We start from the raw sequence: 25,011 nt of genomic DNA on the forward strand, positions 1-25,011 counted from the left end.
TTGTCTCTTACATCTTAAATAAAAGATAATTTTATTCTTACGTAATAAGTACCATTTGGTATCTGATAAACTTTGCTGAATTCATAAATTTGGTTATTATCACTGATGTCCTGTGTTCCAGCTATTAAGCTTTTTACAACTTTTTAATGCCTCTAAATCCAACTTCATTTGGTGGCAGAAATAAGCGTATCATGGCTAGGATATTGTACACAGAGCCAGGGCCTGGCAAATTTTCCCTGTAGAGAGCCAAGTAAAACAGTAAATATTTTGTGGCTTTGTTAGTCTGAGGGTTAGCTACCTAATTCTGCCATTTGTAGCATGAAAGCATTCATACACAATATATAAACAAATGATTGTGGGTATGTTACAATAAAACTTTACTGCCAGCCCTTAATATATAGCAGTGGTTCTTAATCATGACTGCATTTTGGGAATACTTGAGAGCGTTGCAGACCATAATACATGGATCACTTATAAGCATCCCTCCCAGAATTTGCAGTATAGTTGGTATACGATTTGGTTTGGATGTTGGACATTTTTTTTTTTTTTTTGTAGAGACAGAGTCTCACTTTATGGCCCTCGGTAGAGTGCTGTGGCCTCACACAGCTCACAGCAACCTCCAACTCCTGGGCTTCAGCGATTCTCTTGCCTCAGCCTCCCAAGTAGCTGGGACTACAGGCGCCCGCCACAACGCCCAGCTATTTTTTGGTTGCAGTTTGGCTGGGGCCGGGTTTGAACCCGTCACCCTCGGTATATGGGGCCGGCGCCCTACCGACTGAGCCACAAGTGCCGCCTGATGTTGGACATTTTAAAAGTTCTGCTTCAAGGATATGAATGAGGGGAATGATCCTAAACTGAGTCAAACAATGGATTTGAAAATTGGCTGTGCTGGTAACTACATCACATCATAGTTATATAAAGATAAACCCTTGTTCTCAGTTTCCTCCTTATTAAAATAATGGCTTATTAAAGCTATTAAAAAATAGCTTATTTCATAGGATTATTATCAAAATTAAATGACAAACATAAGAACTCTCATGGTCATCTCAATCCCCGTTTAAGTTGGGAAAGACTACTGAAGTTATTTATATTATATTATTTTTACTATAGATTATTATTTATATATAATAATATTAATATTATTATTGATATTAGTTTTCCAGTGCTGCGTTCTTTCTACCAAAAGCTAGGTAGATGAGGCGGGTGTAGTTGCTCACACCTATAATTCTAGCACTCTGGGAGTCTGAGGTGGGCAGATTGCTTGAGCTTGGAGTTCCAGACCAGTCTGAGCAAGAGCGAGACTCCTGTCTCTAAAAATAGCCGGACATTGTGGTGGGTACCTGTAGTCCAAGCTACTGGGAGGCTGAAGCGAGAGAATCACTTGAGCCCGAGTATGAGGTTGCTGTGACTTTGTCTCAAAAAAAGGCTAGATAGGTGGTCTTTTTAGCCTCAGTTTAAATTTTTTTGTTTGAATACTTCTGCAGACTTCCTTCAGCAGCCTGTTTCACATTAAAATGAGTGTGGTTATTAGTCATTTTATGTTTAACCAAAATTTGCTTCTCTAACTTCTTAATTTGCCATGTTGAGTAGTGTAATCTAAACCTAACTGCTAATCTACTTGACAATCTTTCAAATATTAAAAATGTAAAATTCCCCAAAGTCCTATTTTTCTAGGCTGAGTGCTGGTCTTCCCGTCTTATGATGAATATATATAATTGACTCTCACACTCTTCTGACTAATATAGAATACTGTGGGCCTGTGTTAGTACTAAGGGGTTCTAGCTCTCATGGATTTTATTCAGATGATATGTTTTTTTAATTCTTGAAGAAGCTAACTTATCATTTGTCATGGGAATACTTGAAGTCAAACTCAAGAAAGTTAGAAAATGCTGTCCTGTTTCATTGTTGGGTGTGGAATTGTTAAAGCTATTAGCAAAAATTTGTGTGGATAGGTGGGTATGGTAGCTTAATGCCTATAATCTTAGCACTCTGGGAGGATCCCTTGAGCTCAAGAATTCAAGACCAGCCTGAGTGAGACTCAGTCTTTACTAAAAATAGAAAAAATCAACTGGGAGGTGGGGAGCTGAGGCAGGAGTTTAAGGTTGCTGTGAGCTATGATGCTGGGCAACAGAGTGAGACTCTGTCTCAAAAAGATTAGTGTGGACCGAGAGGAAAAATGCTATAATTAATGGGTTACCCCTAATGTAAATATTGTCTTGCTGATTTTTGATCAGAAAACATTAAATTTTAGCTAAATAAAGTAGATAAAGAGGTTAGAAATACAAATAACCAGTGCCTAAGTTGTTTTAAAAAATATGTTCACACATGTTGTAGCATTTAATTAGAACAAGTTAAGTGATAATCCCATTTTCTGATCTCTTTAATAGTTTTTTGAGCCTAGATCTTCATGTTTATACCAGTTATACTTGCAAGTTTTACCTGTGGTTAATAATTGTACTCTGTATGTGGTTGCATGCATTTTGAACAAAGATTTTGAAATGATAAATTAGCAAAATGCAAGTAGTAAGTCATGGATGTAAATATGTTGCCTTAATTAAGCTTTTAATTGATTCTTAAGATGCTAAGCAGCCTTACTCAAGAGGGAAAAACATACCAATTCTACAGGATGGCAGATTTTTTCGTGGTACTGACTTCTGAAGGGACTTTCTTCAGTGGGGTTTAGTGTAGTTGACACCACCTAATGTGGATATTTTCCTAAAGTATATTCTAGTAAATGCAGCAATTGATTATTATATATTTTTTATCTTTGACAAAAACTGACTTAATGCCATACAAGTACTCCATTATAAAGTGACTTTAGAAGATTAAAAGGTAAAATTTAGAGTTCTTTTTAAGTAATCTAGAAGTTTCTTTCATCTAGACTTTTAATGGGAAAACGTTGTGTGTTCTTAAATTTATATCAATCAGGCCGGGCATGGTGGCTCATGCCTGTAGTCCTAGTACTGTGGGAGGCCAAGGTAGGTGGATTGCTTGAGCTCAGGAGTTCAAGACTAGCCTGAGCAAAAGTGAGATGGGGTCTAGCGCCACTACAGGCATTACGGTGGGTGCCTGTAGTCCCAGTTACTTGGGAGGCTGAGGCAAGAGAATCAGTTGAGCCCAAGAGTTTGAGGGCTCACGTAGTTTGTGAGCTATGACTGTACAGCACTCTACACAAGGTGACAAAGTGAAACTCTGTCTCAAAAAAAAATTGTATTCTTACGTTCAGAGTTGAAATCAAGTTTAAGCTGTACATTTTCCATTTGTGTACTTGCCTTTTGGTTAAAAGCATATACGTTGGTATTTAGAAAACTATTTGGGGGCCCAGCATGGCTCATGGCTATAACACTAGTATTCTGGAAGACCAAGGCAGGGGGAGGGATCCTTTGAGTTCAGGAGTTTGAGACCAGTCGGAGCTAGAGTGAGACCTGTCTTTATTAAAAATAGAAAAATTAGGCATTGTGGCAGTTGCCTATAGGCTGAGGCAGAAGGATTACTTAAATGTAGGAGTTTGAGGTTATTGTGAGCTAGGGTGAGGCCATTGCACTCTAGCCTGGGGCAACAGAGTGATACTGTCTCACCCCAAAAAGAAGTAAACAATTTTGAGAAAAATATTCATTTAAACTAGATAGTTATAAGGAATTCTAATGAGACATATTTGAAGTAATGAATTATTACTTCTAATTATAGTAGACTCTATAATTAGAGTTGCCAACTAACCGGCATTTCCATCCTTCCATATTTTGGGTATTACTTGGGCATTGCAGAATCCAGAAATGCTTTCTAAATTATCAAATTTTAATCTGATTTGAGACCTCCCATGGTTTGACTATGCCATTGGTTTAAAGAACTATAGAACTTGGCTTTTGTAACAGAAGAGACTTGGGGTTTAGACTCAGTCCTGCCTCTTAACTAGCCTTGAGTATATTCCAGTAACCTCTCTATTGGGAAAAAAGTACAATTTATACCTCAATTCTGAAATCTTAAAAGCTCTAGAAACCCCAAATTATTTCATACTCATTTTTATAATAAAACCATCTCTTTAAAAACTTATTTCTTTCAGTGTGAATATTAATGTTTTATTGCAGGGTGCTACCCCAGGTCCCACTGGAATGTTATAGTGATTACATTTCAAAAATCTGAGAAGTTCTGCATTCTATGTCTTATCTGAAGGGTTTCATGTAATAGCTTTGTAGACCTGTATTAGTTTTCTTTTTCTTAGGAGATTACAGATGTTCTGATAAACTTAGCCATTGTTTTGATATCGGATATGTATGAAGGATGAGCTACAACTGACATAGTCTTCCATCTTTTTTCTCCTCTTCTGTACTTTTACTGTACTTATTGTTATTTTCTTTTCTATCTGCTATATTTGACCCAAGAGATGGCTGCACTGGTAATTATTTATTACCTGTTAAGTTAGAAATCCTAAGGAATAGATGCTGTGTGGCCAGAGTGAAACTAGTAGATGAAGAAGCCTTATTGGTTCAGTTAGAAAAGCATTTTTGTCACTTATGCTTGCTGAGGGTGTTAAATTGTCTAAACTTTATAAATATCAACCCCTAAAGAGTTTTATAAAATTGAATTTTTTGTTTCTGACACAGACGTAGTATAATGGAGGGACCAGATAGTTTTAAAATAAGAGGAAATTTAGAAGCAAAGTTTTTATTTAAATCCTAAGGATACTTGGCTAGGCATGGTGGCTCATGCATATAATTCTAGCACTCTGGGAGGCCAAGGCAGGAGGATCACTTGAGCAAGACCAGCCTAAGCAAGAGTGAGACCCTGTCTCTACTAAAAATAGAAAAAATTAGTTGGACATGGTGGCAGGCGCCTGTAGTGTCAGCCACTCTGGAGGCTAAGGCAAGAGTATCACTCTAACCCAGGAGTTTGAGGTTGCTTTGAGCTGGGCTGAAGCCATGACATTTTAACCTGGGTAACAGAATGAGACTTGGCCTCCCAAGACACCAGGCCAGTGTCAAGATTGAGGAGTCCCTTATCTGGAACTTACAAACAATAGGGTGGCCATGGGGTTAAAAACATATCCAGCACAATGTGGTAAGTGTCAAAATAAGATTATTTAAGCAGCATGGCAAAGGAGAGGCTCCTAACTTCTTAGAGTTGGAGAAAGCTTTATGGAAAGGGCAGTATGAGTTGGATCTTATGTAGAAGTTTGCCAGGAAAGGAAGAAGGGCATTCGCTGACTATAAGTTGGCAAGAAATTAAAAGTGAATAAAAGAACAGAAAGGAGAATGTAATAGATAAGTACACTTCCCTTTCTGTTCTACCTTCTTATTATAACTTCTTGCCACCTTGTTTATAGGTTAGGGCTATGTTGTAACTGTATGCTATGGGAATAAATTGTGGATGTTTTTGTGTGTAAGAAATTTTTAACTGGAGACGTTTAATCTGTTTATATCTGCATGTAAGACTAAATAATTCAGAGAGCACTGTTCATGGATTGGAGTGGCAAATGAACCAGGAATATCTGATAGGGACTGTTTGGAGCAGAATCAGCCTTTTTCAGTAGTGCTCAGAACAGTGGAGCCAGCCTAGTCTAGGTGTGTTCATGTGAGTCCATGAGTTTGGAAGTGAAGGGAAACTATTGAGTTTCTAGGCTTCTACAGGAACTGTCATGGTTTCTGATATAATACATTTGCTGCAGCTGAATTTACTTTCCATGAAAAGGAGAAAACAGAACGAAGAGAAAAAAGTCTGTATCTTAAACTGTTTCCTGAGAAGAGAAACTTGATGCTGATATATATTCATAAGAAAATAAAAGTCGAAGAGATCTTACTGAGTCCCTGAGTTTTTGTACAACAGAGATTAGGTTGTTTTTGTTTTTTTTTTGTTCTTTTTTAAGACAGAGTCTCACTTTATTGCCCTTGGTAGACTGCTGTGGCGTCACAGCTCATAGCAAGCTCAAACTCCTGGGCTTAGGCGATTCTCTTGCCGCAGCCTCCCAAGCAGCTGGGACTACAGGTGCCTGCCATAATACCCGGCTATTTTTTGTTATACTTTCACTGGGGCCGGGTTCGAACCTGCCACCCACGGTATATGGGGCCGGTGCCCTACACACTGAGCTACAGGCGCCACCCGAGTTTAGCTATTTTTAAAACTTCATTTCTTGTGTCTTTTCTCATATCTCATTCTTTTCAAGAATATTTGGTCTAAGAATATCTAGATTAGTCTGTACTTGCCTCATGCTTGGAATATTGAGAACCAAAAGCAAATTGTAGTCAAACAGACCTTCCCAACCATGTTGTCTTCTTTTAATTTTTAAAATTAATTTATTTTGTAGTTTTTGATTGCCTGGATGAATTATATATGGTGATGTCTAGGGCTTTAGTGTACTCACCACCCAATTAGTGCACTTTGCCCTCAATAGGTAATTATTCGTTTCTCACCACCTCCTTACCTCCTGAGTCTCTAGTGTCCAGAGGTATGGCCCTGTGTACCCATAGCTTAGCTGCCACCTTTTTTTTTTTTTATTGTTAGGGATTCATTGAGGGTACAATAAACCAGGTTACACTGATTGCAATTGTTAGGTAAAGTCCCTCTTGCAATCATGTCTTGGCTTAGCTGCCACCTTTAAGTGAGAACATGCAGGATCTGGTTTTCCATTCTTTTTTTTTTTTTGGCCGGGGCTAGGTTTGAACCCGCCACCTCTGGCATATGGGACCGGTGCCCTACTCCTTGAGCCACAGGCACCACCCTGGTTTTCCATTCTTGATGTTATTTTTTTTTTTTTTAAGAGACAGAGTCTCACTGTACTGCCCTCAGGTAGAGTTCCGTGGCGTCACACGGCTCACAGCAACCTCTTAACTCTTGGGCTTACGTGATTCTCTTGCCTCAGCCTCCCGAGCAGCTGGGACCACAGGCGCCCGCCACAACGCCCGGCCATTTCCTGGTTGCAGTTTGGCCGGGGCTGGGTCCGAACCCGCCACCCTCGGCACATGGGGCCGGCACCCTACTCACTGAGCCACAGGCGCCGCCCTTGATGTTATTTTTCTTAGTATAATAGCTTCAGTTCCATCCAAGTTGCTGTGAAAGACATTATTTCATCCTTTTTTATGGCATAGCAGAATATTCCATGATGTATACATACCTCATTTTATCTATTACCTGCCAACTCTTGTTTGATTTAGCATAGACAGGCAGGTGCTGTACTTTTCCCCAGATGATTTGGAAGGGTTCTTTGTTTGTTTTTGCAGATTTTGGCCGGGGCTGAGTTTGAACCCGCCACCTCCAGTATATGGGGCCGGTGCCCTACCCCCTTGAGCCACAGGTGCCACCCCTTTGGAAGGGTTCTTGTCTCCTTTTGGTTCAAGGGACCAGAATTAACCTCACTTAATAATACCTTGTTTTATGTTATACTTTATAACTTACTCAGTATTTTCATTTAGTAATATCACTTGTCTGTCACTGCAACTTTATGAAGTGGGTAAACATTGCTACTGTTTGTGCGAAGAGGAAAAATATAAAATTTGAGGGAGGGGGAGACTGAGATTTATAACTGAGTGTTTTAATCTCATTCTCTTTTCATTTTTGTTAGGTTCTTTATGAATATTTTTAAAATAAGTCATGGTTAATCAGAGAAATATAGAAAATGAATTCTAAAGAAGAGTTGCTTGAAGATAGACAAATGTATTACAATAAAGAAGAATGACAGCTAATAATACGTTGGTACCCTTAAGATTTTGGAGGTAGTTTTATTTAAAAAGAGAAGGTAAACAGTTTTGCAGAGTGGAGTTAAGATTCATTTTTGTTCATTTTGCAAAAGAAGCATGTCAGGTATCACTTGCAAAATAAGTTTGAATATGCTTCTGCACTCAAGATTGTACTGTTTTTGATTTACCTACTATGCACTAGAACAATGGTTGTCAACCTTCCTAATGCTGCGACCCTTTAATACAGTTCATGTTGTGTCGACCCCCCAAGCATAAAATTATTTTCGTTGCTACTTCATAACTGTAATTTTGCTCCTGTTATGAATCATAATGTAATTATCTGATATGCAGGATGTATTTAGGCGACCCTTGTGAAAGGGTCATTCGACCCCCCAAAGAGGGTCGGGATCCACAGTTGAGAACTGCTGCGCTAGAACCTGAAGTTGATACTCTTAATAAATTAATAAATTATCAGCAGGCAGTGAAATACAGTTGATAAATAGTACAGACCTCTGCCACTAGTTTGTTTTATGTAACCTAACCCAGCACTAGTTTCCTCATTGATAAAGGTACGAATATTCTTTTTTTTTTTTTTTTTACAACATCCTCTGATTTTAGGTACGAATATTCTTATTATTGCATAGGTGTATGTAGTGAAACTTAAATGAGATAATATATGAAAAGACTTACTGTTAGATGCATGAAATCTGTTTTGGGAGGCTCCTGTTGTTCATTAGGGAAGGACATTTATAAAATGGAAGAAATCTTTACGTGGCTTATTCTTTAACTCTGATCATTTGAATGTTACAATACCACATATGTATGTAACCAGTTAGAAAAATAGCTGTCATCGGGCGGCGCCTGTGGCTCAGTCGGTAAGGCACCGGCCCCATATACCAAGGGTGGCGGGTTCAAACGCGGCCCCGGCCAAACTGCAACCAAAATATAGCCGGGCGTTGTGGCGGGCACCTGTAGTCCCAGCTACTCGGGAGGCTGAGGCAAGAGAATCGTTTAAGCCCAGGAGTTGGAGGTTGCTGTGAGCTGTGTGAGGCCACGGCACTCTACTGAGGGCCATAAAGTGAGACTCTGTCTCTACCAAAAAAAAAAAAAATAGCTGTCATCATGAAACTAATGTTTTAATAGGCCTTCAGAAAGGTCTTTTGGTGTTCATGAAGAAATATTAGCCCCCTTTTATGTTTAAATGAAGTGAAAGATTTCCATAGGAAAGTCACAAAAGCAAATATATTAAGGTTTATTCTATAATCCTACAGTCTTTTTTTTTTTTTTTTTTTTTGTAGAGACAGAGTCTCACTGTACCGCCCTCGGGTAGAGTGCCGTGGCGTCACATGGCTCACAGCAACCTCTAACTCTTGGGCTTACGCGATTCTCTTGCCTCAGCCTCCCAAGCAGCTGGGACTACAGGCACCCACCACAACGCCCGGCTATTTTTTTTTTGTTGTTGTTGTTGCAGTTTGGCCGGGGCTGGGTTTGAACCCGCCACCCTCGGCATATGGGGCTGGCGCCCTACTCTCTGAGCCACAGGCGCCGCCCCTATAATCCTATAGTTTTAAAGAAAAAGATTATGACCAAGAGTTTTTATCATGCTTCCTAATGAAGCAAAATTCATTCCTGAAGTGAATGCCTGGTTGATTGCCTGGCTTCTATCCCACTCACATCGACATAACTATTGTTGGGTAGTTTGGTTATTTTGGATAATGTACAGCGGTTACATGATCTGTCACTTCCTAAATTAAGCACAACATTGATGAAAGCTTATTGTCAACCTGGAAGAGCACAGCTATTATTCTGAGACTTTTTAATTTTTTTTTTGAGACAGAGTCTTAGTATGTCTACCTTGGTAGAGTGCATTGCAGCTCATGTAGCAACCTCAAACTCTTGGGCTTAAGCAGTTCTCTTGCCTCAGCCTTCCAAGTAGCTGGGACTACAGGAACCCGCCACAATCTCCACTTATTTTTTTGTTATAGTTGTCATTGTTGTTTAGCAGGCCCGGGCCAGGTTCAAATCCGCCAGCCCCAGTGTATGTGGCTAGCGCCCTAACCACTGAGCATGGGCACGGAGCCTATTCTGAGACTTTCTAATAATCAAGAACCAAGAAAGGGAAAGAGGGAAGGGGTGGAGGTGGGGGGTCAAGGGGTATGGTACATCTTTTGGGGGCGGGGCACAAATATAAGAGGGTCCTTATCTAACAAAAGCAATCAGTGTAACCTGGTTCTGTGTACCCTCAATGAATCACCAACAATAAAAAAGGGGGAAAAAAGAAAGAACCAAGGAGTTGATGCCTTTCAAAAGAAAGGGAAGGCAGTAAGAAATAACCTCTATTAAGAAGCAGCTGAGGAAAGTGCTTTTTTCAACAAATCACTATAGAATTTTACATAAATAGAAACCTGTACTTTCCAAACGTATTTGGCAGAATTATAGTTAGAAATATCCTTATGTTTCAGAGTAATGACTTTTTTAAAAGAGTGAGAAAACTATTCAAATTGGAATAATTGAAATTTTACCTTTGTATTATTGAAATACATTTAACATTTTTTGTAAAACAAAGCCACTAAATTTTAGTTAAATGTTTTCAGTTTAGCTGAGCACAGTGGCTCACGCCTGTAAGCCTAGCACTCTGGGAGGCTGAGGCACGTGGATTGCCTGAGCCTCACGAGTTGAGACCAGCCTGAGCCAGAGGGAGACCTCATCTCTAAAAGTAACCAGGCATTGTGGTGGGCACCTATGGCCAGCCAATCTCTTGACTGAGGCAAGAGAATCGCTTGAGCTCAGGAGTTTGAGGTTGCTGTGAGCTGTGACGCTGCCGAGGGCAATATAGGTGAGACTCCCGTCTTAAAAGAATAAGGAAAAAAAATTTTTTTTTCAAGTTTATATAGTTCAATTTAATTTTAGACCCCAACAGTAAGAAATTATTCTTCAGATGACTGTTAATTAAAACTAAACTTTGTTTAGTTATACAAGTTACAAAGGGAAGAATATTCATGCCACAATGAATATGTTTAAATCCTTTTATTTACCTACATTGTGATAAATACTGGGAAGACAAACCTAAGCAGTATCCCTGTTCTCGAGGAACAGGTAAAGGAGTCTGTACTGTTGCTTCCACATAAACTGCTTGATTATTCTCGTGACTTCCAACCCATTTACTCTAGGTAATAATCTCACATTCTATTCTACTACTACTTTACAGAGGAAATAAAAACCAACCGCCAAGAAGGTCTTTAAATTTCTGGCTTTAAACTTTTTTCTATACGCACATTATCTCTGCTGTCTCTTAAGTACCCAACCTGTGCTCCTGGATCCCAGATTGCCTAAGAATCCTACACACTTGATAATTTGTTCTCTTTGTTTATACATCTTCAGTATGTTTAACTTGCCTTGTTCTTAGTGACTCCTTCCTGTCAATATGTTTGTTACTTTAACCTTCTAAAAAGAAGCAGTTGTTACTCTGTTTCTCACTTTCCTCTTTTAGAGTTAGAGCCACATTTCTCTAAAAATTGTCTACATTCTTTTCCTAAATGGTCATTTTCTATTCTTATTTTTGCCCCACTGCAGCTCATCACTATCACTGAGTAAGATTACCGGTGACTTCCTTGGTCAGTGGTTCTCAGCCTGTGGGTCACGACCCACAAGAACTGTATTAAAGGGCCACGGCATTAGGAAGGTTGAGAACCCTGGTCCTGGTGCTTAGTGAATGAAATGAAAGCCATGCATATTTTTCAGTCTTTATCTTGAATTCTAGGAAGAATTGACAAAATGGATTACCTTTCCCTTTAAAAATCTTTTTCTAACTTAGTAAATGAGAGATTCTTCACTATACTTTGTCAGAGACTTTCCTTATGGTCTCATCTGTTTACTCCCATGTCATTTACATCTGTACTCTGGCAACTCAGCATTTTTCTTTCCAGCTCAAACACCTTGGTACTAGGAGTCTCCAGTTGGAAGTAGAAATTTAAAACATCATATTTAGGTACATTTCAGAGTTCCTCTATATACCAGGCAAAGAGCTAAGCACGTCACGTTGCTCGTTTGGATTCTGAGCAAAAGGACTCTCACTCATCATAAAGGACTTGCTAAAAGCCACATTGCTGAGCCCTACCTCCAAAGTACCTGATTCAGTAGGCCTAGGGTAAGGCCTGAGAATTTGCATCTCTAGAAAGTTCTTTGATGATGTTGATACATAGGGAGTACACTGGTTTGGGGCTTTATAATTGTATACTAGAACCATTGGTGTATGAATATACCACAGTTTATTTGCCCACTATAAATATTTTTGAATAAGTACTTAATGTGCCCAGGAATTTGTGTTCAATTTTTTTTTTTTTAATCTTGGGTTTTTGGGTGCCAGAGCATAGAAGGATGGTAATACCAAAGATAAGTCTTTATAAAGGTTATAAAAGGGAAGCTCATCAGTGGCATTCATTTTAAAGATGTCTTTAAGGCCAGACAAAGTGGCTTATGCTTGTAATTCTGGCTCTCTGGGAGGCGGAGGTGGGAGGATTGATTGAACTCAGGAGTTTGAAACCAGCCTGAGCAAGAGCAAGAAAAAAGAAAGAAAGAAAAAAGAGAGAAAGAAAAGAAAGATTAGCTGAGTGTTGTGGCTGCTGCCTATAGTCCAGGTATTGAGGAGGCTGAAGCAGGAGGATTGCTTGAGCCCAGGACTTTGAGGTTGCCGTGAGCTATGATGCCATGGCACTCTGTCTACCCAGCGCAACTGAATGTGACTCTGTCTCCAAAAAAAGTCTTCAGAGACTAAAGTCATTTGAGAGAGTACAAGAGGGTTCATATAGTACCAGTGGGATTATGCTAAGCAGAATAAGTCCTAAACAAGAACCTAAATATTAGAACCTTTTAGAGTCTAAGCTTTATCCTAAAAGCTATGGTATTGAACATTTTAAACAAAGGTTTTTGTTTTAGGAAGATCTCTGTGGCAACATTATGGGAAATGAATAGAGGTGTGAATACAGTTGCCACTTTTCTAAGGTCTTCTGTACTCCAGCTTTAATTGTTCTTCTCCACTTCTCAACAAATACAAAAACAGCAGTCTGGCTTGGCACCCCTAGCTCAATAGTTAGGATGCCAGCCACATACACTGGGGCTGGTGGGTTCAAACCCAGCCTGGGCCTGCTAAAACATCAATGACGACTATAACAAAAAAATAGCTGAGCGTTCTGGTGAGTCCCTGTACTCCCAGCTACTTTGGAGGCTGAGGCAAGAGGATTGCTTAAGCCCAAGAGTTTGAAGTTGCTGTGAGCTGTGATGCTACAGCTCTCCATAGTGAGACTCAAAAAAGAAAAAAAAAATCTGTTTTATACATCTTATACTTAGGAGTTAGTGTTAGTAGTAGCAAGTATTGTTCCTATGTCAGGTACCATAATTGTAACACTTGTAACACTATCCAATTAGATTACTATGTCACATCAATAATATAGATGGATATAAATGAGGAAACTAAGGCACATGGTCACATAGAGCCAGTAACAGAACTAGGAATGGCATTTAAGTCACCCTGGCTATACAGACCATTCCCAACCAGTACATGGTACTTAGTGTGTGCATGTTTGTGTAGTTAAAAAATATATCTTGTGTGGGCGGTGCCTGTGGCTCAAGTAGGGCACTGGCCCCATGTACCAGAGGTGGCGGGTTCAAACTCAGACCTGGCCAAAAACTGCAGCACACACACAAAAGTATGTCTTGTGTCTTATAGTGTTGAGCACATAGATAATGCTGCTTTTACAGATAGACCTTTTTAGTTAATCTGTGTAAGAAACTATTCCAAGAAGAGTAATGTTTACGGTGGTGGCTATCATGTGGTTTATAAATACATTATTCTACTCCTTTTTCAGATTTGGATGGCGCTCTACTCTCAGGGCCTGATGGAGATAGGAATGTGAATCCAAATTTATTGGCTGAATCTGGTTCTAATCAAGATGGAGGTGATGCTGGTAGGTACAGTAGGATTTTAGCAAAAGTCCATTTAAGAGGATTTGATGATTAGGATGTGTTACATGTTTACTGCAGCCTATTGTAGTTTCGGGGACAGTTTTGTCTGTAAATACTTTGAATCTTTGGTAGTTGTATTTATGATCTTTGAAATTTGGTAAATGTGAATTGATGTTTCCGATTTTGTATGTTTGATGGAGTCATTTATTTAGAGTTGTAAAACTCTTAAATATCAAACAGTAATTAAGTTAATAGTATTTATGGCTTCCTGCTGGTAAATAGATATGGAATGGGAATTATCAGAATGGTTGACAAATGTATTTTAATTAGCTTTACAAAATGATGGTATGGTTAATACTGTATAAAACATTTTATTGATTCTATGTAATATTAATTGTATTTGGGAGAAAGCTTGATGCTTATAGACAAAGAACCCCTGAGTGTGTTATAAGTAAAATAGAGTAAAGGGGAGAAAGATTTCATTATAGAAGAATGCCAAGCTAGTAGGATGACAGAATTGGAAAAAATGCCTAGTTTTCAGCCCCCACAGGAAAGATCATCAGTGGATGTCAGACCATTGTTACTGGGCTTGTCCCACTAGGATTGGGTGAAAGGAATAGTGTATTAAACATGGTCTCAGTATCATCCCACATTATTTCCAATTACAAGAGGAAATGGCATCTTTATAATTAAAGAGCTCTGAAGAACACATTGTCATATAACCAAGTTATTAAACTTAGTGTCATTAATGGTGTAACAAAGTGAAATTAAGTGCCAGCCCACATGATGCGTTAGCCAAAACATGTTACCTATGTAGTATCCTTGAAAAAACATTTAGCCTCATTCTAATCATGGAAAAAAAAAATCAGATCTACATAAATCCAGTTACATAACAGGTGGTCCAAACTCTAAAATGTTAATTTCATAAAAGACAAGTGGAGAGCAATTAAAAGGTGAGACCTAGGACATAAACTAAAATGTAGCAGGGATCTTAATTAGGTCAAAAGTGATTAAAGGGGGTATTTAGGGAATGGCTAGAAATTTGAATATCTAGTATGTAATCCACCCAATTTTTAATTTCTTGGATGTGTTGTGTTATGTAGGATCTAGAAGAAAGATACTAGGATAGGCAGCACGGCTCATGCCTGTAATCTTAGCTAGCACTTTGGGAGACCGAGGCAGGTGCGTCGCCTAAGCTCAGGAGTTTGAGACCAGCTGAGCAAGACTGACCCTGTCTCTAAAAATAGCCATGTATGTGGTGGGTGCCCATAATCCCAGCTACTTGGGAGGCTGAGGCAGAAGGATCACATTAGCCCAAGAGTTTGAGGTTGCTGTGAGGTATGATGCCAGGGCCCTCTACAGAGAGCGACAGAGTTGAGACTCTTATCTCAAACAAAAAGAAAAATAAAATAGAAGAAAGGTAGGTACTGTGAAGGTACTTACAGTGATGAGTGTGCAGATTTTCAAATATTGGATAAAAATGTACATGCGTATACAAAAAGAAAATATAACAAAACTGACATTTGTTTTTTTTTTTTTTTTTTTTTTTTTTTTGGTTTTTGGCCGGGGCTGGGTTTGAACCCGCCACCTCCGGCATATGGGACCGGCGCCCTACTCCTTGAGCCACAGGCGCCACCCAAAACTGACATTTGTTTAAGATAAAGGGATGTGGATGTTCTTTCAATGTAGCTTTGGAATACTTTTCAAAGTTGATGGAGTGGGGGACTACTAGGGATACTCCTTACACGAAGCATCCAGGGTTTCTGAATATAGTGTACACTGAGCACAATAAGCTGCAGTTCTGAAGAAGCTGCCTTAAGGTGGTTTCCCCTGGATGTTGAAAATAATTTACTAAAAAAAGTTTTCAAACTAATAATGTACAAGTCAGATGTGTCGAAGTTTGAACATTATTTTCTTTATATGGAAAATTGCTAATGATGCAAGAGAATTTTATTGTACTTTCTTCATTTGTACATTTGGCCCCCAAAATGGGCTTAATAAGGCTGTGTGATTTTTATATGTAAGATTTTAAATTTGTGCACATATAAGGTCTGACAATTAGCTATTCAAATTCATCCTAGAAAAAGTGGCACATATCTCATTGCTGAATATCAACTACACTCACCTTTGAAGTACTCCCCTTGGGAAGCTATGCACTGATGCTAGCACCTGAGCAAGATACTATATCTACAAAAAATAGAAAAACTAGCAAGGCATGGTGGCATGTACCAGGAGGCTGAGGCAGGAAGATCACTTGAGCCCAGGAATTTGAGATTGCAGTGAGTTATGATGATGCCAATGCACCCTACTAGCCTGGGTGGCAAAGTGAGACCTTGTCTTCGGAAAAAAAAGGACAGAAATTATAAGGTGATTAAGACACAGTTATTACTCTCCTGTAGTTTAATTTGTTTTGTACTGATTTAGACAAGATATATCAATCATACAGCTAAAGCTTTATTTAGAAATGTGAAACTAAAAATAGATTCATCTCCACAGGCTATCCTCATTCTAGTCTCTATCCTGCACACATACAAATGTTGTCTTATTTTAGTGTTCTGAAAACTTTTCCCTAAGCAGTAATACATTATAGTTAAATTATATATAGTTAATGGGTGTTTGGAGGGCTTTCTTGACATCAAAAGATGCGTGTATTTTAAAGTACAAAACAGTTCACATTAAAAGTAATGTATAATTTTAAAATACTTGAATGCATTGAGTAATTAATACTTTCACCAAAGGAGAAGTCTTATGTTTACTCTAAAAAAAATTTTTTTTCTTGGAGACAGTCTCACTGTGTCTTCCTCAGTAGAGTGCTGTAGCATCACAGTTCACAGCAACTTCAAACTCCTGGGCTTAAGCGATCCTCTTGCCTCAGCCTCCCGAGTAGCTGGGACTACAGGCGCCTGCCACAGCGCCCCACTATATTTTTGTTGCAGTTTGGCTGGGGCTGGGTTTGAACTCACCACCCTTGGTATATGGGGTCCACGCCCTGTCTGCTGAGCCACAGGCACCACCCTTCCCAGATATGTTTATTAAAACATATTGTCCTCTTAAAAACAGAGCAGGCTTGGCACCCATAGCTCAGTGGTTAGTGCGCTGGCCACATACACTGAGGCAGGCAGGTTCAAAGCCGGCCCGGGCCAGCTAAAACAACAATGACAACTGTAACAAAAAAAATAGCCAGGGTGGTGCCTGTGGCTCAGTGAGTAGGGCGCCGGCCCCATATACAGAGGGTAGCGGGTTCAAACCCAACCTCGGCCAAACTGCAACCCAAAAAAATAGCTGGGCGTTGTGGTGGGCACCTGTAGTCCCAGCTGCTCGGGAGGCTGTGACAAGAGAATTGCATAAGCCTCCCAAAAAAAGCTGTATGTTGCTGTGAGCCGTGTGACGTCATGGCACTCTACCGAGGGCAGGAAAGTAAGACTCTGTCTCTACAAAAAAAAAAAAAAAAAAATAGCCAGGTGTTGTGGCGGGCGCCTGTAGTCCCAGCTATTTGGGAGGCTGAGGCAAGGGAATCGCCTAAGCCCAGGAGTTGGAGGTTGCTGTGAGCTGTGTGACTTCACAGCACTCTACAGGCGATGAAGTGAAACTCTGTCTCTACAAAAAAAAAAAAAAAAATTTGGGAAAATGAATTCTTAGGATAACATACATTTTTGTAAACATTCTTTTATTAAAAACCATGATGTCCATGGAAATAAAATACATTATTTGCCATACAAGTAAAACACGCATATATCCTAAAGGAGTGATTATCACAGAAATTGATACAGGTTACCAAGGGCTCTATCAGGTGTGGCTTTGTAGGATATTGAACATCTTTGTCTTTCACTGAGTGAAATGGGTAGCCCTTGCAGCCATGTGAGTAGAGTGATGGCCTGTGCTGACTTAGTGGTTTTTTTGTTCTTGGGTAGAGTGTTGTGGCATCATCGTGGCTCACAGCAACCTCAAACTCTTGGGCTTAAGCGATCCTCCTACCTCCATCTCCTGAGTAGGTGGGACTGTAGGAACCTATGACAACACCTGGCTAATTTTTCTATTTTTAGTACATAGTCTCCCGCTTGGTCAGGCTGGTATCGGAACTCCGGAGCTCAAGCAATCCTCCTGTCTCAAGCTCCCACAGTACTAGGATAACAGGTGTGAGCCACCACACCCAGCTTAATTTAGTGTAATTAAAATAATCTGTTGTTGCTATACTGAAAACACACCCTAGGAAGGCAGCAGTGGGAACCAGGAGGCAAGTCGGCAACTACCAAAAACAATACAAGAGCTAGAGTTGATAATTGATTGGATCAGATTGGCAATAGCTGTGGAGGATTCTGGATATACAGGGTCCAAGGATTAAGTTCGCACACTCATCCTAGAAAAAGTGCTGTATACCTCATTGCTGAAAATCATCACTAGGGTCACCTTCAAAGTACTCTCCTTGCCCGTCTGGTAACCACAGTGATATTCAGCAGTGAGATATGTAGCACTTTTTCTAGGATGAATTTGCGAACTTAATGGTCAGACCTCATATGGTGATAGCTCTGGCCATTCCAGAAAGAATTCCAGAATTGCTTAGAAGGGTGGACTAGGTGCTGGAGTTGGTGCCCAGCTTCCCCAGGGGAGTGAGTGTGTGGAAGGTAATGGTAGTGTTATTCAGCAGTGATGTATGGAGCATTTTTTCTAGGATGAGCTCATAATCTGATTGTTCAACCTCATATTGCTATTGCCAAAAGGTACCTGGTCCAGGGAATTGCTTACAAATTCATGATGGAATTAAATCCAGAGGAGATAATTCCTACCCTTCATAATCTGAAGATTCTTACGCACATGTATTCTAATTTGATTGTAACTCCTGGACTTAGTTTTATTTAACAATAGATTTAGAAAGAGTAGTTAAATGAACGTGAAGAGTATTTAGTTATTCTTGCTCTCATGTGTCTGTAACAACAGCATCTAGTAAGAACTTTAGTCTACTTTTTTTCTTAGAGAAAAAAGTCTTGCTCTGTTGGCAGGCTGGAGCAGTGGTACAGTCATAAGTCACTGTAACCTCAAACTCCTGGGCTCAAGCAGTCCTTTTTCCCCAGCCTCCTGATTTATTCCATTTTTCTATATGTATTCTTAAAATAATGTGATTGTCTAGTTGTCGTAGATACAATAAGAAGAATATCCCATTTGACAGCTGGGCTTCAAAGTAAAAAAAACCTCACGTGACAGAATAGGTAGGAATAGCAACTATTCAGAGTTGTTTTGTTTAAGTTTGAAACCCAACATTATAAGAGTAGTTTTTTGTCACCTCCCCACAATTAAATAATTTTCATGGTGTTTTTTAATTGAATTTTTCCTATGATTAAAAATAATATAAATTTGAGCTTTTTAATTGTGATAAAGTATGAAGACATCTTTTATACTAAAATGTAGAGTTAACTAGCTTAAGTCTAAGATCATAAGATATATTTTTTATTTTCTAACACTAATAAGAGGAGAGATATCTATTACTATTACTTCACATCACTTTTTAATGTGTTAGGTACTTCACATGATTTCAAGTATGGTTTGATGCCTGGCCCTTCAAGTGACTTCAAGTATGGGTTGATACCAGGTACCTCAAATGACTTCAAGTATGGATTGATACCAGGTGCTTCAAATGATTTCAAGTATGGATTATTGCCGGAATCTTGGCCAAAACAAGAAACTTGGGAAAATGGCAAGTATTAGTCAACTAAGTAAATATAGAGTTATCAAACAATTTTTAACAATTATAAAGTTTTAATAGTCTGAATTTTAAAAGATCAAGTAGTAGTGGCCCTAGATCTCAGCCCTATATCTCAGTAGCCCTGTTCTCAGGCATAGAGAGAAAGTTTTAATAGCAAGTTTTCTGTTTAATGTATAGTAAGTACTATCTGTTTTTTTTTTTCTTTTTTAATTTTCAAAGGTGAATCATCTCTAATCATGAACAAGTTGAAATGCCCTCATTGTAGCTATGTAGCCAAATACAGACGAACACTAAAAAGGCACTTGCTCATTCATACGGGAGTGAGATCATTTAGCTGTGATATTTGTGGAAAGCTGTTTACTCGAAGAGAACATGTAAAAAGACATTCCCTGGTGAGTTATTTTAAATACGGTTGATCTTTGAGATAAACTATATTTATGTCAGTGACAAAAGGATTTTAACAGTTAATTGCAAATTTAAATAAGGTTGGTCATTAAACAAATTGCTTTAAACAACGAATGTGATTTATGTATCAAACTGAATTTCGTCCAGAAAAGCATTAAACCATAAATATATGGTTTAATTCGAGTAGTTCAAATGCATTCTATTATCTGTATACTATCCTTATATTAAATTTTTCTCCTGTTCAATTAGGTGCATAAAAAGGATAAAAAATACAAATGTATGGTGTGTAAGAAGATCTTCATGTTAGCAGCCAGTGTTGGAATAAGACATGGATCTCGACGCTATGGTGTTTGTGTAGACTGTGCAGATAAGTCCCAACCAGGAGGGCAAGAAGGTGTAGATCAGGGACAGGATACAGAATTCCCTCGAGATGAAGAGTATGAGGAGAATGAAGTAGCAGAAGCTGATGAAGAGCTGGTTGATGATGGAGAAGATCAGAATGATCCATCTCGATGGGATGAATCAGGAGATGTTTGTATGTCCCTAGATGATTAATTGACCTACTATACTCCTCAAGAATGCTGCATTTGGACATAATATGAATCGACAATTTGGATTGTTGAACTTGAAGGCTTGCAAAATATGGTACATGCTGGATGGTAGTTATGTTGCTGTGAAAACTGTAGGGTCAAAGCCTTATAGCAAAAAAACATTTTTTTATATTTGCACAGGACTGTACAGCAAACAACCATGTGGTTGGATTACATGGAGTCCCCACATATTCAGTCAGTTATCAAAGTAAAATATTTTTTATTTATAGGATATACAGTAACTATTTGGGTCCTATGAAAATATATTACCTGTCTTTATAGAGCTTACATTCATGTGCTACTTTAACATGAGTGAAGAAAATCCATTTATGGAAATACAGTGACAATTGACCCATCATCACTCTGTCCATCAAACCACTCAGGCTAGTTTGTACTAGTAGAGTTTTGTTTCTGTTTTTATTTTTATTAATTTTATTTTTTTTAATACAGATTTTTCAGTGAGGGGCTTTTTCAACCCCATTGGTTCTATTTTCTTGTATTTTTTCATTTAATTTGCTTCATAACTTAAACCAAGTCTCTTCTAGTCTTAGGTGTTATTTCTCAATTTTGTGCTGATGGACATGTTTATAAGAACTGGAGAGATAATTTATTGGAATGAACTAACTGACGTCCCCTGTCTCCCCTTTCCTTTTTGACATGAATTTTACTACACAAATGAAGAATGATGTTGCAGAGTTACCGTGGTGAAGTTGACAAATACCACTTAAATGATTATGATTTAGACGTAATTTCTCTTGCTGCTCTAATCTGATAAATGGTTACTATATAATGTTTTCCGACATGGTATTCGGTTTTGGGTATCTGTTACTTCGGCACTATTCTTGTTGGCCTCTTTTTATTTTTGCCAGTGTACTATACCTCAGTCCTATTTGAAAGACCTAATCAAAAGTCATAAAAATAATAAGTAAAATGATTTGTTTTATAATTTATCCCCCATGTCCAGTTTGGTTAGCTTGTTATGCAGTAGAAGTGAAATATCAGGTTTTATTCCTGTGCCCTTTTTATCATTAAAATTAACACAAAACATGAATTCTCTTTTGTTTCATACTTAACGGGGATATTGAGTGTTATAAAATTACGATTGATCGTTAAGTTAATTTATTTTCCTATTCTTTAAAGTCACCACACCCCTACAGGCTTTGTAGTAGTCACCTTGATTCAATAATCTGAAAATCTTGCAAATAAAATAATTAAGAGGCTTTATTCTCTTAACTAAATTCTTCAGGGTACAAAGGGTGATCCTTAAGTTGAAATTGTCAGATTTATTTAGGCTGGTGACAAATGCATTAGCTGATTGCAGAACTCTCAGCAAAATTTCACATTTTGACATGTATCACAGTTTATCACAAGCATAGTGTATATTCTATAAGATTGAGGGACATATTTTCAGCTTTCTTTTAAATAAAGTGAGTATATTTTCCTATTTTATATCAGGTAACTAAATTATGCTAGTTGTGTGGAAAAATGCAAAGATGCTTTGACAGATAATCCTTTTGGTGCTCCATCTGATCAAAGTTGAAAAGTTGATATCTTTTTTTCAGAGCAAGCTTTATCATTGTCTCTGATTTCAGTAGAATAATGGTTTAATGTTAGACAATGATGTTTCTGCTTGGATAAATCAAAGATAAATTACAGTTACATGGTTAGATGCATCTTTTGTCACCTGTATTTTATTGTAGTTTCTACATAACTGTAAACCTGAAAGATGAATAGTTTTGGTTTGATTTAAAACTGAAGAGTATCTTAATGTTCTAGACAAATAAGTAAAATGTATTTCTGGTGAGGTCCAAAGTAGAAATTAGTTGGGCAAAAGTACTATGAATGAAAAGTATTTTAAACGTAAAATGTTCTTTGTGAATATGTAAGTATAGTATAAAGATTTCTTTGATCCCATTTATTCCCTTCCTTTAAAATAGTTTACAATTGGTAGATCTGTCTATATAAAAATATATATTAAAGAGCAAAGATATATATCTAAAAAAATCACCTAAATCTGCTTTATTAGACAGTTCACTTTTTGCATAGAAACTGGACTTGGCTTTACATTCTTAATGTACTTTTACTTTTCCTCAAAATATGAATTTATTCTCTTAAAACAATTTTCTTCTACTACTTAAATCATTTATGTATATCTGGTAAATTATGACCAAATTTTTGTTAGATTGCATAGTAAATTGAAATACATACTTGGTACACTACAGGATTGTTGTGCTTTTGTTTTGGTTTTAGTTGGAAACAAGGTTTGATGTAGATGACTTGTTGCTGTTAATTTAAAATATTCTATAATTGTCCATTACCTTTTTTTTATGTTGTGTTGTGACAGATTTGGCTATATTTTTAGTCAATTGAAATACAATACTTTAAAAGTTTGTTTTTAGGTAATCCAAAGGAAAAATGTTTATACTCTTGAATATGTTAGCCTCAGCCTATATAAAAATTTCTTTGAAGTAAACATTTTAACAGAAACAGAATTGACAGATTTTTCTACTTGCTGACTGCCTAACTTATTTTGTTTCATGTTCTTGAGGGACTTCCTTTTCCTGTCTAGATCTTTTTAAAAAATAGTTTTAGTACTAAGGTATACTACTGGACATTTCTATTTTTTTAAGTATATTCTTTTTCTGACTTAAAATTTCAGGAAGTTGATAGATACTAAGAACTTAGGATTGGTCTCAGAGGTAGTAATGGAAGACTCAATTTTGTCTATAGAACTTTGTGACAGAATTACGTTACATATTTGGTGAAGTTTTCTCTTGTAATTTATATTTTAAATGAAAAAATATTTTAGAACTAATTTTAATGAAGGGGAAGAGCATGAGCTATGTAGTAACAGACCCTCTCAAATCAAGATCATGTATTATTTCTTAGTTACTTCCATATGGTCCCCTCTTTGTCATAGTTCTTGGCACTCATTTTTTTTTTTTTTATTTACTGGATGTTTTGCTAAATTTCAGCACTCTAGCAATTGAGCTTAACGAAACATTTCAGGAAGGGAAAACTGAACAGTAATAAGGTAATGTGTAGCTTTGAAATTTGGGGGGAAAAACACTAGCTAGTTTAGGTAGGGCCATCCTGATGGAAAAGAGTGAGCTTGAATGAGTTAATTCCTGTAAAGTGCTCGGAACACTGGAACATAATAGGTGCATATACATCTTAGTTGTTTAATTACACATGAAAACCAAGAGGAAAAGGATAAATGAGAAAGGGGGAAAGGAGGGAGAAAATAGGAAATAAAAGGATTAGGACTTGGAAATTTATTAACCCAATATAGTATAAACATTCTGGAGATGACTGGAGTAGTATAATATGAGCGAAAGTGCGAAGGAAAATAGGTTTTAAAAATCTTAAATGTATTTTCTGAACATAGCATGAAGGTTTAAAATTCATTTTTCTAAAAAATGATTCTAAAACTTCCAAATTTGAGTGCCCACACTTGTTATGCTGTATGTATACATTTTATCTACTCTGTAAGGCAGGTGCTAATTGTCTCCATTTTATAGATGAAGAAATGCTCAGAAAAATTCAGAAACTTGGCTAATATAATGCAGTCATGATAGTGCTGGGGTTTGAACAGTCAGACAATTAATTCTGATTCTGAAGCCCATGCTCTTCCTAGGAGACTGTTGCTGCCTCATTAAACAATTCTTTTGTAGAATTTCAGCTCTTTAAAGGAATCTATGGAGATTTATATTTTTCCTATAAAGCAGCTATGTTAGTAATTTTGTGTCCTTCCTCCCCCCAACAAATATCCTTACTACCTTTTCCTCTTGATAAAGCAATTGTTTTGTCACTTTGACTTTAAGAAGACACAACCTCAGTGTAGCATATATATGCTATTAATCAGCTGTGGCATATTAATTTTTAAAAGGATGGTTTTTAATCTGAAGGACTAGATGTAATAAACCCTAGTGTTTGTGCCGTTCAGTCACCCAGATCCTTAAACTTAACTATGGTACATAATACACTTGTTTAAAACTAACAAAACAGGTGTTTTCTTAGTCACTTTAGCATTTAAAATGGAAGGTGGTTTTCCTGCTGTATCCCTGCTTTCAAGTGAAGTTGAGCTTTTCTAGGTAGTTTAAAATGTGTTAGGGATAAGCACACCTTAAAAGATGTTTTCTAGCCCTGAATTTTATGACATTGGATACTTAAATTTGGAGTACACTAGCTAATGAGAACAAAATTTTTGATTGTAGAGAGGGATGGTTGAGGCCATTATGAAATGGGAGAATCAGCATTTTAAACACTGTAAACATAAAGAACACTTTCTTCTGCCTGCTGTTTGTAAAAGTTCTTTGGGAAGATCTTTTACGAAGACCAATTTTTTTTTTTTAATGTAAATTACCTACCTAATATAAGTGTCCTAAGACATGTATGTAAACTTCCAAAACTGTTTTGTCTGTGTATTTACAAAATACACAAGAATATCAAACCTAAAAATATAAACTTGTGAGCACTAAACTGCTTCTGGCTTTGTGAATTTTATTGACTCTGACAATTAATTCAGATTTCTTTGCCAGGTCTACTAATTTAGACTAATTGGGGTAGGGGAAACACCTTTGTAAACTTTAACTTAACGGTAAAATCCATATACCTTTGTACTTGATTGAGGTTAACAAGATTGAATGATAGAATATATTATAAAGTGTTTTTTGTATGTTTTTATGTG

The 25,011-nt window shown here is 37.6% G+C and overlaps 1 protein-coding gene across 2 annotated transcripts in view; it reads left to right on the forward strand.

Moving 5' to 3' along the window:
- ZBTB10 (zinc finger and BTB domain containing 10) overlaps positions 1–24,803 on the forward strand; it is a 43,413-nt gene extending 18,610 nt beyond the window's left edge. For both annotated transcript variants that reach the window (XM_053559216.1, XM_053559215.1), the window contains exons 3-6: positions 13,532–13,630; positions 19,141–19,317; positions 19,546–19,718; positions 19,981–24,803. In XM_053559216.1, the coding sequence (XP_053415191.1) occupies positions 13,532–13,630; positions 19,141–19,317; positions 19,546–19,718; positions 19,981–20,286 (755 nt within the window). In that variant the 3' untranslated portion in view covers positions 20,287–24,803. The remainder of the gene's footprint in view (positions 1–13,531; positions 13,631–19,140; positions 19,318–19,545; positions 19,719–19,980) is intronic.
- Positions 24,804–25,011: the final 208 nt, after the last annotated feature.

This window comes from Nycticebus coucang, chromosome 13 (assembly GCF_027406575.1).
Source record: "Nycticebus coucang isolate mNycCou1 chromosome 13, mNycCou1.pri, whole genome shotgun sequence".
In the NCBI taxonomy this organism is placed as follows: domain Eukaryota; kingdom Metazoa; phylum Chordata; class Mammalia; order Primates; family Lorisidae; genus Nycticebus; species Nycticebus coucang.